Source organism: Chanodichthys erythropterus, chromosome 6 (assembly GCF_024489055.1).
Source record: "Chanodichthys erythropterus isolate Z2021 chromosome 6, ASM2448905v1, whole genome shotgun sequence".
Taxonomy (NCBI): Eukaryota; Metazoa; Chordata; class Actinopteri; order Cypriniformes; family Xenocyprididae; genus Chanodichthys; species Chanodichthys erythropterus.
This window is the reverse complement of record NC_090226.1, coordinates 4,772,904-4,786,030: the sequence shown is the minus strand read 5'-3', so window position 1 is coordinate 4,786,030 and position 13,127 is coordinate 4,772,904. Positions and strand designations below refer to the sequence as shown.

The 13,127-nt window shown below is 37.9% G+C and overlaps 1 protein-coding gene across 3 annotated transcripts in view; it reads left to right on the top strand.

The window, feature by feature from the left end:
- Positions 1–13,127, top strand: part of cdk18 (cyclin dependent kinase 18) — a 74,279-nt gene that overhangs the window by 39,588 nt on the left and 21,564 nt on the right. For 2 of the 3 annotated variants that reach the window (XM_067387132.1, XM_067387133.1), the window contains exon 3: positions 9,693–9,820. In XM_067387132.1, the coding sequence (XP_067243233.1) occupies positions 9,693–9,820 (128 nt within the window). Of the gene's footprint in view, positions 1–855; positions 861–9,692; positions 9,821–13,127 lie in introns of those variants that run through there. The other variant, XM_067387134.1, reaches the window with a different exon arrangement.

The window sequence follows — 13,127 nt, the reverse complement described above, 5'->3', positions numbered from 1 at the left end:
ATCCCTTTAAAGTAGCATAGCTAAAAATATTAAACGCTAAAACAAATTAGAAGGGAAAAAATAGACAAGCTGGTCGACCATCACAACCCTTAGCGCTTTCATCTCAAAGATTCACAGCTTACGCAATCTCTCCTCTATTCTGGACACCTCAAATAAAAAGGCAAATCTCCTGAGCGCATCCCTTTGTATTTGCTTGCCCTGCAAGCTATTTGCTCGAACTTTCTGTGGCGCGTCTGGATTTTGTCACTAGAGAAGGCCAGGATGTAATTTGACACGTACAGTAGGTAGATGAAGGTTCAGGACGGATATGAAACATTGGGTGGGGAGTCCATATTGCCGGCGGATTTCCTGGAGAGGAAAATCTCTCGGATACTGCGCAAGAGGACGAGAAAGAGAAAGAGAGGAAAATGACTCGCCTGCTACGACCCCAATTACCACCGAGGAGATCAAAGAGCTCGCTGCCACTGTGATATTTAAATGATGAGCCTAGATAGGGCCTCGCTTTTCATATCTGCAAATGAAGGAAACCAAGGCCCACTACCGCCCTCTCCCTCTCTCGCTCGTTCGCTATGTGTCTTTGTGCTGTAATTTGAAAGCGCTATATAACGGTCTCATTTGCCTACTGCCGAATATTAATGAAACCGAATACCAACTGTAGGAGCCCATTTAATAAATTCTTCCATTTTAATAGTGCCAAAATGTATGATTGTCATTTAAATGCCTGCACCATATTGTTTACATGCATCATTTGTACTATCTGCATATTACATAAGCATTGGTAAAACGGTACTGTCTCTTTAAGACTATCAGTGGTACAAAAAAAGTGAAAGTGAAAAAACAGCAAGAACACGACACAGAAGGTACAGACATTTAATCGCTGAAATAAAACAATATATTGACTTCTAAAACCATTTTATGTAATATCCTTTCAATGATTTATGTATGTTTTCTAATTAAAATATTTATGTATGTGATTACCTGATTCATAAACAGCATATCAAGGTTTCATTTGATTTGAATCAACTGACAGATCTAGCTCAAATTAAGAACAGTGTCGAAAGTAGAATGGATTTTAAAAGATATAGAATGAGTCAAGCCTTAAAGGGATATTTCACCCAAAAACCCTGTTCTAAACCCTGATCTGTTGTTCTAAACCTATATGACTTTCTTTTCTCCATGAAAAAAAGATTTTTTTTATGTACACTCAGAGCTATAAACCTGAAAGAAGCACCATAAAAGCATCATAAAAGCAGGCCATTTGAATCATGAACTACATTTCTAATCCTCTGACAGCTTTATGTAGAAAACACACCAATGTTTAAGTAAGAGAACAATACCACTAAGACCATTTTGTAGAACTGAAATGATTCGATTTGATTCAAAAGAATCATTTATTGAAAAAATGGGAATCGTATTTGATTGAAAATATGCCAAGGAAGATTTTCACAGAATAACATTCAATCTGTTTCTCACACAAAACAACACTATGACTTTAGAAGTCTTGTGATATAGCACAAGAATCATATTGAGTCATATAATGACAGTTTATGGTGCTTTAAATTATTTGGAGTTTGATGTCCTCATTCTCCTAATTACATTCAAGAACAGGTTAGGAACGACATAAGGAGTAAAAGATGACAGAATTTTCAGTTTTTGGCTGAACTATTCTTTTAACCTTCATTCTCTTGATGTTTACTGAAAGGCAACACCAACCAGCCCTCCAACGCTCCTCTCTCTATTAGTTTTTCTGTTTTTTAAATTAGCATATGTGGGCAAGGAGACATTTACCTCCATCCTAACAAATAAAGGATAGCAAAACATTTACCCGTCTTTTTTGGCAAAACCGTCCCCCTGCTGCATTCCTGGGCCAGATGTGAACATAAAATGCAATTAAATCAATATGAGAACGATGAAGAAAGCATTTGAGAGAGAGAAAACAAACATCTAAGGCTGTGTGGGGGACCTGGTATTGAATTTCAGATCTGCTGAAAAGCAGGATGTGATATAAATATTGATGAATCAGATGGCTACCTGAGAGACAGAATAGCTATCTCTTGTTATCCGGATCCGACGTTGCCTTTGTTAACAGTCTGCGTCACCATAGCAACAAGCAATTAAATGGCAGCATGCATTTAAACATCAGAGACAAGTTGAGATTCATGCTGCCGAACAATAGAGGAGGAAAAAACGCTGGCTGTGTGTGATTGCTAGGGGAATCGAAAAAAACATTTTCAGCGACAGAGAAAAGTTGCGAGGCACCACTAAATTGAGGGTAGACAAAGGCAGTGTAAATGCTGACATACACTGTGTCTCACAATACATAAGAGCTTGAAGCCTAGTTCACTAAAATGCACATCTAACACGTATATATAACAGTGACCTCAGACTTTTTCCCATTCATTTTCTCCATAGACATTTGTAAAACATCTCCTGCAAAGCCTTGAACGAATCAGCCAACTCTGAAATGAGTCACAGCATTCCAACAATTGGTTTCAAGCAAAAAGATGTTATGAAAATATGATAAAAATTTGTAAACTCCAGTTCTTTTTGGATGAGACCGGCCACTTGTTGAAAAATGTACGGAAAAACCAAAATATATAATTCAAAACTAATCTTAAACTTTTTTGCATATTTCATTTTTTTCCACATTTAAATACAGTATAGAAAGGTTATTTTAATAATATATATATATATATATATATATATATATATATATATATATATATATATATATATATGTGTGTGTGTGTGTGTGTGTGTGTGTGTGTGTGTGTGTGTGTGTGTGTGTGTGTGTGTATAAGTATACACACATGATTGGTCGCTATCTCATTAATATTATAGGTAGCTTAGTTCTTCACAGTGAATTTGGTTATTAAACATGCTTTTATGGAGTTGAAATCACATCAGAAGCTTCGATCACCACTTAACAACCTCAGAGGACATGGCAAGTCATAATCACTAAAAATCTAATTCTGTTTGAAGAAAATAAATTGGATTTAACTTCAAGATCCCTACTGCACTCAATATTCTAAAATGTAAAGAGGTCTTATGATTGGCTGAGGTCTTTGGCGTCCTCCAATCAGAAATCACACTTCTGAAGATGCATTACAAAACATCTACATAAATGAATCTCTAGGAGCCATACGATGTGTTGAGCGGTGCTGCCACTGAGAAAATGAAAAGCCTTCAGGGTTCGCTCAGCAGTTATAATCCTATTACTAATGATCTTCCATTGAAAAAACAAATTACCCAAGTATGATAGCCTTTGAATATGCTAGTGCTAAGCCACGCTTATTACCTGAAACATCAAATATCGCTGGACGGAATCGGTGATTCATCCTCGCAATTCGCCGTGTTAATGGGGATACTCAGGTTTGCCAAATAAAGAACAGAACGGGCTGAAGCGTTAGTCTCATTATGCTCGAAGAGGGAGGGGGCGAGACAGGGCTTTTGATCACCCAGCGAGGCCTACTCCTGCTTTCAAGGCTGTCATTGACATAAAGGAGCATTAGTGATCTTTTGTGCACCTAGAAAGGGTTTTTAAAAAGAGAAAGAAGAGGCATGAAAGACTACAAAACAAATGAAACTGAGTAAAAAAGAGAATAGGGCAATCTGTCAGCTATTCTCTTTATTTATACTAAGAGAGACTGTTTAGCTGTTTTGTGAACTGACACCTTATCCTTCACTGGTAAAGATTATAGGCTATAAAGATTAGGCTATTATTAGTTATGTCAGGAGTTTTCTGGAACCAATAACAATGCCAGATCACCCAAATGTGATCATCTCCTTGCTGAAATATAAAGGTAAAAATTATTGTCTAATACCAAAATGTTTTTCAATTGTCTGCTGATTATATAATACATAGAGTCGAGTAATAACCTTTACGAGTAAACATACCAGAAAACTACATATCCATGAAGATTTTTGTCTGTGTATTAGAGGTGGCGACAAGTGAGTGACTTTACGAGTGAGTCTCTGTACTGATTCATTCAAAACAACGTTTATTCAGGAAGGAAAGTAAGTTTATGAAAGAAATCATTGAATTGTTCACTAAACCAATTCTTTCAAAACACTGATTTATTCATTGTTTATTCATCCCTTTATGAATGAGCCACTGAATCATGTTGTTAATCGATTCTTTCGACATCATTGATTCATTCAGGAACAAAGCCAGCAACTGTCACCACTTTTTTTACATTTTACACACAAACACATATATAAGTATATATTAGAGCTGTGAATCTTTGGGTAGACAGCAAATCGATTCAATTCACTGTTCACAGATTCAAAAAACGATTTTTGCAAATTCAGAACGATTCGATTCAAGACAATTCACATTAAAATTGGATGCGATTCTGCATTTTTATATGCATTTTTATAAGTATATATACTTATAAAAATGCATATAAAAAAATGCAGAATCGCATCCAATTTTAATCTATGATTGATATGACGAGATATATATATATATATATATATATATATATATATATATATATATATATATATATATATATATATATATATATGTGGAAAAAATTAAGAGACCACTTAACATTGATTTCTGAACTTGGAGTGGTCTCTTAATTTTTTCCATAGCTGTATATATTTATTTATTTAACCTTTATTTTACCAGGCAAATTATTAAGAACATGTTCTTATTTTCAATAAAGGCCTGGCAGGAGAACTAAAAGTCTCCTGAAAGACATACAGCCATACATTAAGATATACATACACCAGGAAAAAATAAATAAAAAATCAGTTAAAACTGATATATATATATATATATTTTTTTTTTATTTATTAATGATGTAATATTATTTATTAATGATGTTTATTACTAGTATACTTATAAGGATTATACCTCAAAATAGTGCCTTTATTAATAATGAAATGTGAGCATCAGTCTCAGTGTTTGTCATTTCCCATCTATGACCTGAGAGTCATGTCTCTCCCTCTGTCCACACAATTGGATCTATCACACCCTCATGCAGCTTTGATGATTTTCAAAGCTTCACATCTCTCCTCCTGAGTTTGACAGTACAGAAACCAGAGACTGTGCTTGGTGACAGTCCGGGCTAGCAAGTCGATGCAGGTGGTCATCCTTACCTTTCATCATGTTGCTGTTAGCCCGAGCGGAGAGGTACAGTGAGAGTGTGATGTTGGAGGTCAGTTTGTGTGTCATCTCAGATCAGATGAGATGGGCTTTGATGTTCGGTGGGGGCCTGAGTCACTCAAGCGACTCAGATCCAATTTCTGACCCTGTCCTCGGCACACGCACTGGGGTCAGAACTCAAATACCCCTCCGGCCTGTCAGGAGGGGGGAATTCTGATCCCTGCACAAACTCGGGACAACAGCAAATGCCAAGTAAGATTAGAGCCGTCGATATTAACCTGGGCGCACCACAAGGAATTTAAATGTTGTATTATGCGGGAGACAGCAGGGTCTGATTCGCTCATATATTCTGCATGGCTGGATATTTACAGTTTTCATTCAACTTTTCAAAATTTGATTCCAATCTCGATTCAATATCAATTAAAAGGGACAATATAGTGTTGTCACGATACCAAAATTTTAACCTTGATACGATACGCAACTTAAATATCACGATACCGATACTTAAACGATACTATGGCAAAAACCTAAAACAGCAGGAAAAGTAAATAAATAACATATGACAGAACTTCTTTCTTTAACAGTGTGCAGGCTGATAATTCTGGATTTGAGCTTCATTGCCGTGTAGTTTGATTTAATATATGTTTTTTTTTTAATTATTTTCATGCTCAATAAAATTGTAAATTATTTGCCGTTATGCTTTTTTTTAATACATTTAGGTGTTTGACAGTAAGATGATTGTAAAAATTATATTACTGTAAATAATTAGAGCAATGTTATTAAAGCATAAATTGGTTTAAAATAACTGTATATACCCTTCACATATTTATTAATTATTATTAAATTAATTTTATTTTTGCAACCAGATATCACTTATTAAACTCAAGACTTGGCGGAGTTCTGCTTGCACGAGTAAAATAAATAAAAAACTCATTTAATGTTTGAGAGCATAAACATAATGCTGGTATCACACTTACCTGCCTCTCTTTAAATTCTTTGTAGAAATCGGGATGTTTGACGGCAAGATGCTTTTGACTCCCTTCGCTTGCGTTATTTTGTAACATCTTTTGCAGACGGCCTTTGTGGTGTCCGTGGGCTTGCTCTGGCTGTCAGCGAAATATGGCATTATTTTGCTTACATTGCCATGTGCATCTGCTTTCTCAACAATTTGTGGACGGTCTGCAAGAACACCTGTATTTGCAGCCACACCTCTCGTTTCGTCACCATAAAAGCCGTTGCGCAGTTGAGAAGAATAAACACGCACTCAATGTGCTTTAGAAGCAGCGCGCTGCACGCACACTGCCCCCTGCTGTCGCACATTAGGAAATACAGCTGGCACTCAAAGTACAGGTACTAATAAAATGAAGAACAAAAAACAATCGGGACTCGAGCAGAAATCATGTTCATGGATGAGATTATTAACGTTACTGTAGTATGAAGCAGAGCAAGGCCGAGTGATGTTGGAGCGGAACACCTGGCCACTGGAGCGATTGCTAATGAGAGATGAGCGCGACACACGTCTCGAGATCGATGGAACTTTTATTATGCCGCAGTCACCACTTCTGCTTCTTCCTGTCAAGTGTATGTAGGTTAAAGCAGCGCTGTTTTAATATATTAAATACATTTGAGTGTGTTGAAAATTGTAATAGTGCTACTCTGTGTTCGCTCGGTGGCTACTATGAGACACTTGTTGCACACTGCAGTAAGCTAGTAGCTATTAGTCATAGTAAATCATGGTACTCACAGTAAAACAAGATCTAAACAATAAAACTTTCTGTGTTGAGCAATATAACATTAGTTTTCTGTCAATGGGTCTCATTCACGAAACATTGGTAAATATACGAGTAAATAGGTGAGTGATTTGCGCGTAAAGAGCTTCCCGAGAACTCTTCTCCTGATTCACAAATACTTCGTAAACGTCAGAAGTGATAGTGAAATGTGTGTGTGTGTTAATGAATTCCAATCAGTCGTAAATGGGACGCGCGTGCACGCTCATTCTCAATTACCATAAATCCCGCCCATTAAATCCGACTGACAACTATATATGGGCATCATATTATGACACCAAACGAAGGATTTTGGCCATTTGGCGCCATTAGTTTGCCCAGCCCTATTGAAATCAATTAATTATTTGATTAAAGTGCTCCGTTTGCAGATGCTATTACTGGCTCTCACAATAAAAGTAAAAAGAAAAAACGTATGTAATTACTACATATAATATTTTTTCAAAATGCTGTGTAATGTACCTTATTAAGGTGAATTAAAATGCAGCCTTATTAATGAGCAAAACGTTCGGATGTTAAACGCACTATTTACGCGTGGCTGGGAGCAGGTGTAGATTTCTTTCGTACCAACTAACGTTTGGAAAATACGAACATTTTAATGAATCCAAAAATTTACGCCAGAACCACTTTACACACGATTTACACAAAAATTCGTTCTGCTCGTGTTTCATGAATGAGACCCAATGAATGTATCCAAACAGTTGCTCACCTGTCTAATAAAACACATACTATATTAAAGCATCTTTAGTGTTTCCATGGTTTCTACAAAAAAAAAAAAAAACGGAAACTGAGGGTAACGCGGGTATAATGTTATTGATAGGCGACGCACAGACTCGGTCCGTGTCATTGTTTAAATCCAGATAAATAAATAATTTAAACCACCTTGGAAACATTTGGGATAATACAAGTGCACAAGTCAACAAAATATAACACTGTTCTAGTGGTTTTGGATATTTTAATCCAAAAGATATACATATTGTGCCTTTAATTTGGATATGTATTAGTTATAGTACTTGTTTTCATGGCAGAATAAAATAAAATGATTTTTCACACAATTATTTCATAAGCCAGACTTTACAGGTTTAAAAAGCAAAAAGCAAAAAAAAAAAAACATCATTTATGGTTTGAATTGAGTAAGAAAATTGACAGAATTTGAAAGCTGAGACTGTTTCTTATAAAAAAAAAAAAGTAACAAGCACAAAGATTATTGTGATTATTATATGACAGGCGCACTACAAATAATGTTTAGTGCAGTTTTGTTAACACATCAACTGAAAACAGCATAGAAAACAGCAAGAGATCGATCTTGGGATTTAAGAGTCAATAGAAATGGTTAAAATGAGGACTGATTAATCAATAGTGTCAACCCAGCCCTAATTTTCAGGGTCATAACAGGGACTCGCAAAACAGCTGTCGCGATCATCTCGGATAGGATAAAGACAGCCGTGGGTAATGCGACCGCGTCGACCAGCCGTCTCTGCCAGATGTGGCATTTTGTGGTGTTCGAGCCAAAATGGCTCCAAAAAAAAGAGTTCACTTGTGCGGGCCGGAGAGGATGAGGCCTGCATAAATGAGAACGGATGAGCCTGGCAGGCAATTCTCATTCAGCTACGGGCTCGGTCCAATAATGAGGTGGATCTCAATTATGCCGGCACGGCGCTGTGAAATGGACCGGGGTCTCCCACCTCGACGCCTCCAGAGGCCCTTCAAGCCCCCTCGTCCAAATTGAACTGATGGAGCAGAAAAGCCATTTTGATTTTCGTTCTCACCTCCGAAAACACGGTTTGGCAGTGATAATGCCAGGCTGCCGTGGGCATCTGCCGTTCGCTCGCGAAGGGGGTCGGCGGGTCCCTATCGGACGTGCCGTATAGTGGCGTAATTGGATTTGTGCTGACAGTCTGTTGACACAGACATTATTAATTGGGGTGGCTGGATTGACACGCACTTAGATAGCCACATCATAAATGCATGAAACTCGGCGCGATAATTGCGATCGCTCCGCTAACTGCGGTGGGCTTGATTAATGATGCCGTCATCAGCATATGCCAAAGCTGACCTCACGGTTATTGAGTTAGCGGGCTAATCAGAGAAGAGGTGGGACGTCTATGGCTCATTCGCACTCAAAAGCAGCATGAGAGATTGTTGAGGCTCTTCAAACGACTCTTATGACCTAATGAATGCAACAGTTACCACTGAAGCTTCCGGAGTAATAGAAGAAACAACCAAACAAAGCACAGCAGGATCACTAAAACACGGCCTACAGTCTTTGAGTAAAGGGAAAGACAATTTTTTGAGTGAATCTGTTTAACATGTTCAGAAGCGTTCGCTCGGAATCTCCTGTATCTTCCATTCTTTCATAAAACGTGCTTTTCCTCACATATTACTCAATACTGTCAGATACAAGAACACTGTCAAATATTTATTATAAATATTAAATGAACTGAGAATACAGGATGGTTTCTGAATATCTGCTCCATCTACTGAACCACAGTCAGACAGAAAACACAGTGTTGACAAAATAAATCTATAAAATCTATAAAATGCTTTTGTTCACAATTATTTAAGAAGAATACAAATTTTATAAGAGTTTGTGCGGACTTTTTTTGTCAAAATTAATTTGTGCACATTTGTGTTAAGAACATTCTAGTGATCATGTGATATGAACATCTTTTGTTGCTATTTTCAAAACTCCTGGCAGATAAAGTTGTCTGAATCAAATATTTTAACTATGTGTTCCAGAATCATCTATATATCTATAAAGTAACTGTAAGCGTTGTGATTGTGTCCTACAGGTGTGGTGCCCAATAGTCTGGGTCTACACAGCCTGCAACCCAGTCCAGTGGCTCCAGACAGCCAGGCTCAATCTCCCACCCAACTGCAGTACCGCAACAAAGTCCAGCACCGCCGATTCTCCATGGAGGTGAGTGCTGTTTAATCATCTCATCCTTCTCCATGCTAAAGCACAGCAAAGTGCTCCTTCCAGAAGCTTTGATGGAGACCTAGTGATCCTAACAGTAATCTTATCTAAGTCCTTAATAAAGTCCTTGCCAGAGGCACTAAAGCCTTGTTATCAAAGACTTTGTTTTTCTTTAAGGTAAGACCAGGTAAAATAAAAAAAGTACTAAAGAGATGGCAAGTTTGTGTCTGACTGCTCTAAAACACTCCTTTACTCTGGTAATCACAGTTTTATGGAACCCCCAAGAGGATGTAGTGATGGTAAAAAAATAAATAAATAAATCGGGTGAGAGGAAAAATATATTACAGTGCTTTAATGAACAAATGCTATACTTTTGTGAGAGAAGGCAAGGTTTTTCAGGGGAATGCAATAATTTTGAGAAAGAATGGAAAGTTTCTTGGGGAACACAGTATTTTTGGGAGGGATCAGAAATTTTCTCGGGTGGAACAATGCTTTTTAGAGAGAATGCAAAGTTTTTCTGGGGAACGCAATACTTTTGAGAGAGAACGGAAAGTTTATTGGGGGAACAATATTTTTGCAGAACGTTTTTTGGGGAACAATACTTTTGGGAGGGATCAGAAAGTTTCTCGAGGAACACAATACTTTTTTAGAGGGAATGCAAAGTTTCTCTTGAGAATGCAATACTTCTGAGAGGGAACGGAAAGTTTCTCGAGGAACACAATACTTTTTTAGAGAATGCAAAGTTTCTCTTGGGAATGCAATACTTCTGAGAGGGGACGAAACGATTCTCATGGGAACAATACTTTTGGGAGGGATTGGAAAGTTTCTTGGAGGAACGCAGTACTTTTTTGAGATAATGCAGTTTCTCGGGGGAAAGCAATACTTTTGCGATGGAACGGAAAGTTTCTTAGGGAATACTTTTTTGAGAACGTAAAATATGTCAGGGGAAGGCAATACATTTGAGATGGAACGGAAAGTTTCTCGGAAGAACGCAATACTTTTGTGAAAATGCAAAGTTTCTCAGGGGAAGGCAATACTTTTAAGATGGAATGAAAAGTTTCTTGGGGGGAACGCAATACTTTTGAGAGAGAACGGAAAGTTTATTGGGGGAACAATATTTTTGCAGAACGTTTTTTGGGGAACAATACTTTTGGGAGGGATCAGAAAGTTTCTCGAGGAACACAATACTTTTTTAGAGAATGCAAAGTTTCTCTTGGGAATGCAGTACTTCTGAGAGGGAACGGAAAGTTTCTCGGGGGAACAATACTTTTGGGAGGGATTGGAAAGTTTCTTGGGGGAACGCAGTACTTTGAGATAATGCAGTTTCTCGGGGGAAAGCAATACTTTTGCGAAAGAACGGAAAGTTTCTTAGGGAATACTTTTTTGAGAACGGAAAATATGTCAGGGGAAGGCAATACATTTGAGTTGGAATGGAAAGTTTCTCGGAAGAACGCAATACTTTTGTGAGAATGCAAAGTTTCTCAGGGGAAGGCAATACTTTTAAGATGGAATGAAAAGTTTCTTGGGGGGAACGCAATACTTTTGAGAGAGAAGGAAAAGTTTCTTGGGGGGAACGCAATACTTTTGAGAGAGAACGGAAAGTTTCTCGGGGGAACTATACTTTTGGGATGGATCAGAGCGTTTCTCAGGGAACACAATACTTTTGGGAGGGATTGGAAAGTTTCTCAGGGGGAACGTAATACTTTTGAGAGGGAACAAAACGTTTCTCGGGGAATAATAATATTGAGAGAGATTGGAAAGTTTCTCAGGAGAACAAAACTTTTTCAAGGGAATGCAAAGTTTCTCAGGGGAACGGAATACTTTTGAGAGAGAACACAGTGTTTCTTGGGGGAACACAATACTTTTTCGAGAGCACGCAAAGTTTTTCAGGGGAACGCAGTACTTTTGCAGAGGAACGCAAAGTTTCTCAGAGGAATGCAATACTTTTGCAAGAGAACACAATGTTTCTTGGGAAACGCAATACTTTTCAAAGAGAGTGCAAATGTTTCTCTGGGGAACACATTACTTTTGCAAGAGAATGCAACGTTTCTCAGAGGAACGGAATACTTTTGAGAGAGAATGCAATGTTTAAAATAATTAAATATTCAAAATGTATAACTCTTTTCACAATAAAAACCTTTTGAAGAGGATTGGATTTTATTCACATCTTGGCATTTATATCAAGTATTTCTTTTATACAATATCCCCAAATTGCATAAAAATATGCCTAGTTAGTCGAATTGTCTCTTATTTCATTGTAGTAATTATGTAATTTTGGCAGAAACTTTGGGTTCTTTGGTGTATTTCTGTAATGAATACATCTTTAATATTCTTCAATACAACACGACATCAATAAAACATTACAGTGTCATACACGTCTCACAAATATTAGCGATGCATTCCACCTATTAGAAAAGCAAGTTCAAAATAAACCATGCCAACTGGATTCCCGAATGACAAGAACAGACTAATCAGAGCCTGCACTAGGCTCATGCCTTGATAATCTCTCTTCCTCTCTTCCACCATAATCATCCATGCGATTCTATATCGAGTGTACGAGAGACAAGCTTCGGTTGGAGGCGCATGAGAAAGATGGAGTCCATCATTAAATGGAGTGGAAGTATTACCTGTAAGTTAGTCCAGAGCCACAAAAGACAGACTTGGCATTCGGAGTGTTCTTTGCCTCGGCTGTCAGCTTTCTTATTCACTGGCCATGAATCTACAGGGAGAAAATTGGAATGAATGCCCTCTCCCATTTTCAAATGCGACGGCTTCCTTCTGCTCTCGCAAACCTTTTATCTGCACCGTGCACCCTTATTTTATTCCCACGGGCATGACGGGAGAGCACTGAGGAGAAAGGGAGGACTTTTTATTCCTTGGTTTTATTGAGAATCACTCGCTAGTTTTATTGCACGACCGTACAAACTCAGCCACAAGGCAGAGCAGGAGGAATCACAGGGAATGCTCTCATTTTTCAGAGCACATAAGATTCCCCTCATTGCCGTGCTATTTTTGGGCCTCGCCTAACCGTGCCGATGAATCGAGTTACGAACTAACTCCATCAGAGCTTCTTCAATGCGAGAAGATTTTTGGAGATACTTCAGCTCGTTGAATGATACAATATTTTGTCCTACCCTGCCTCGGCGTATTGAGATTACTCCAGAATCCTTTATTGAGTGTGAGTCTTCACACTGGAGAAAAGTGACAGGTTTTCTCATTGTCATGCCGAGTTTGTTCTGGTAAGAATAGTCAGCTCTGCCTATAGGCGTAGAGAAAGCTGTCATATTCACCTTGACTCGCTGTGTTTTTA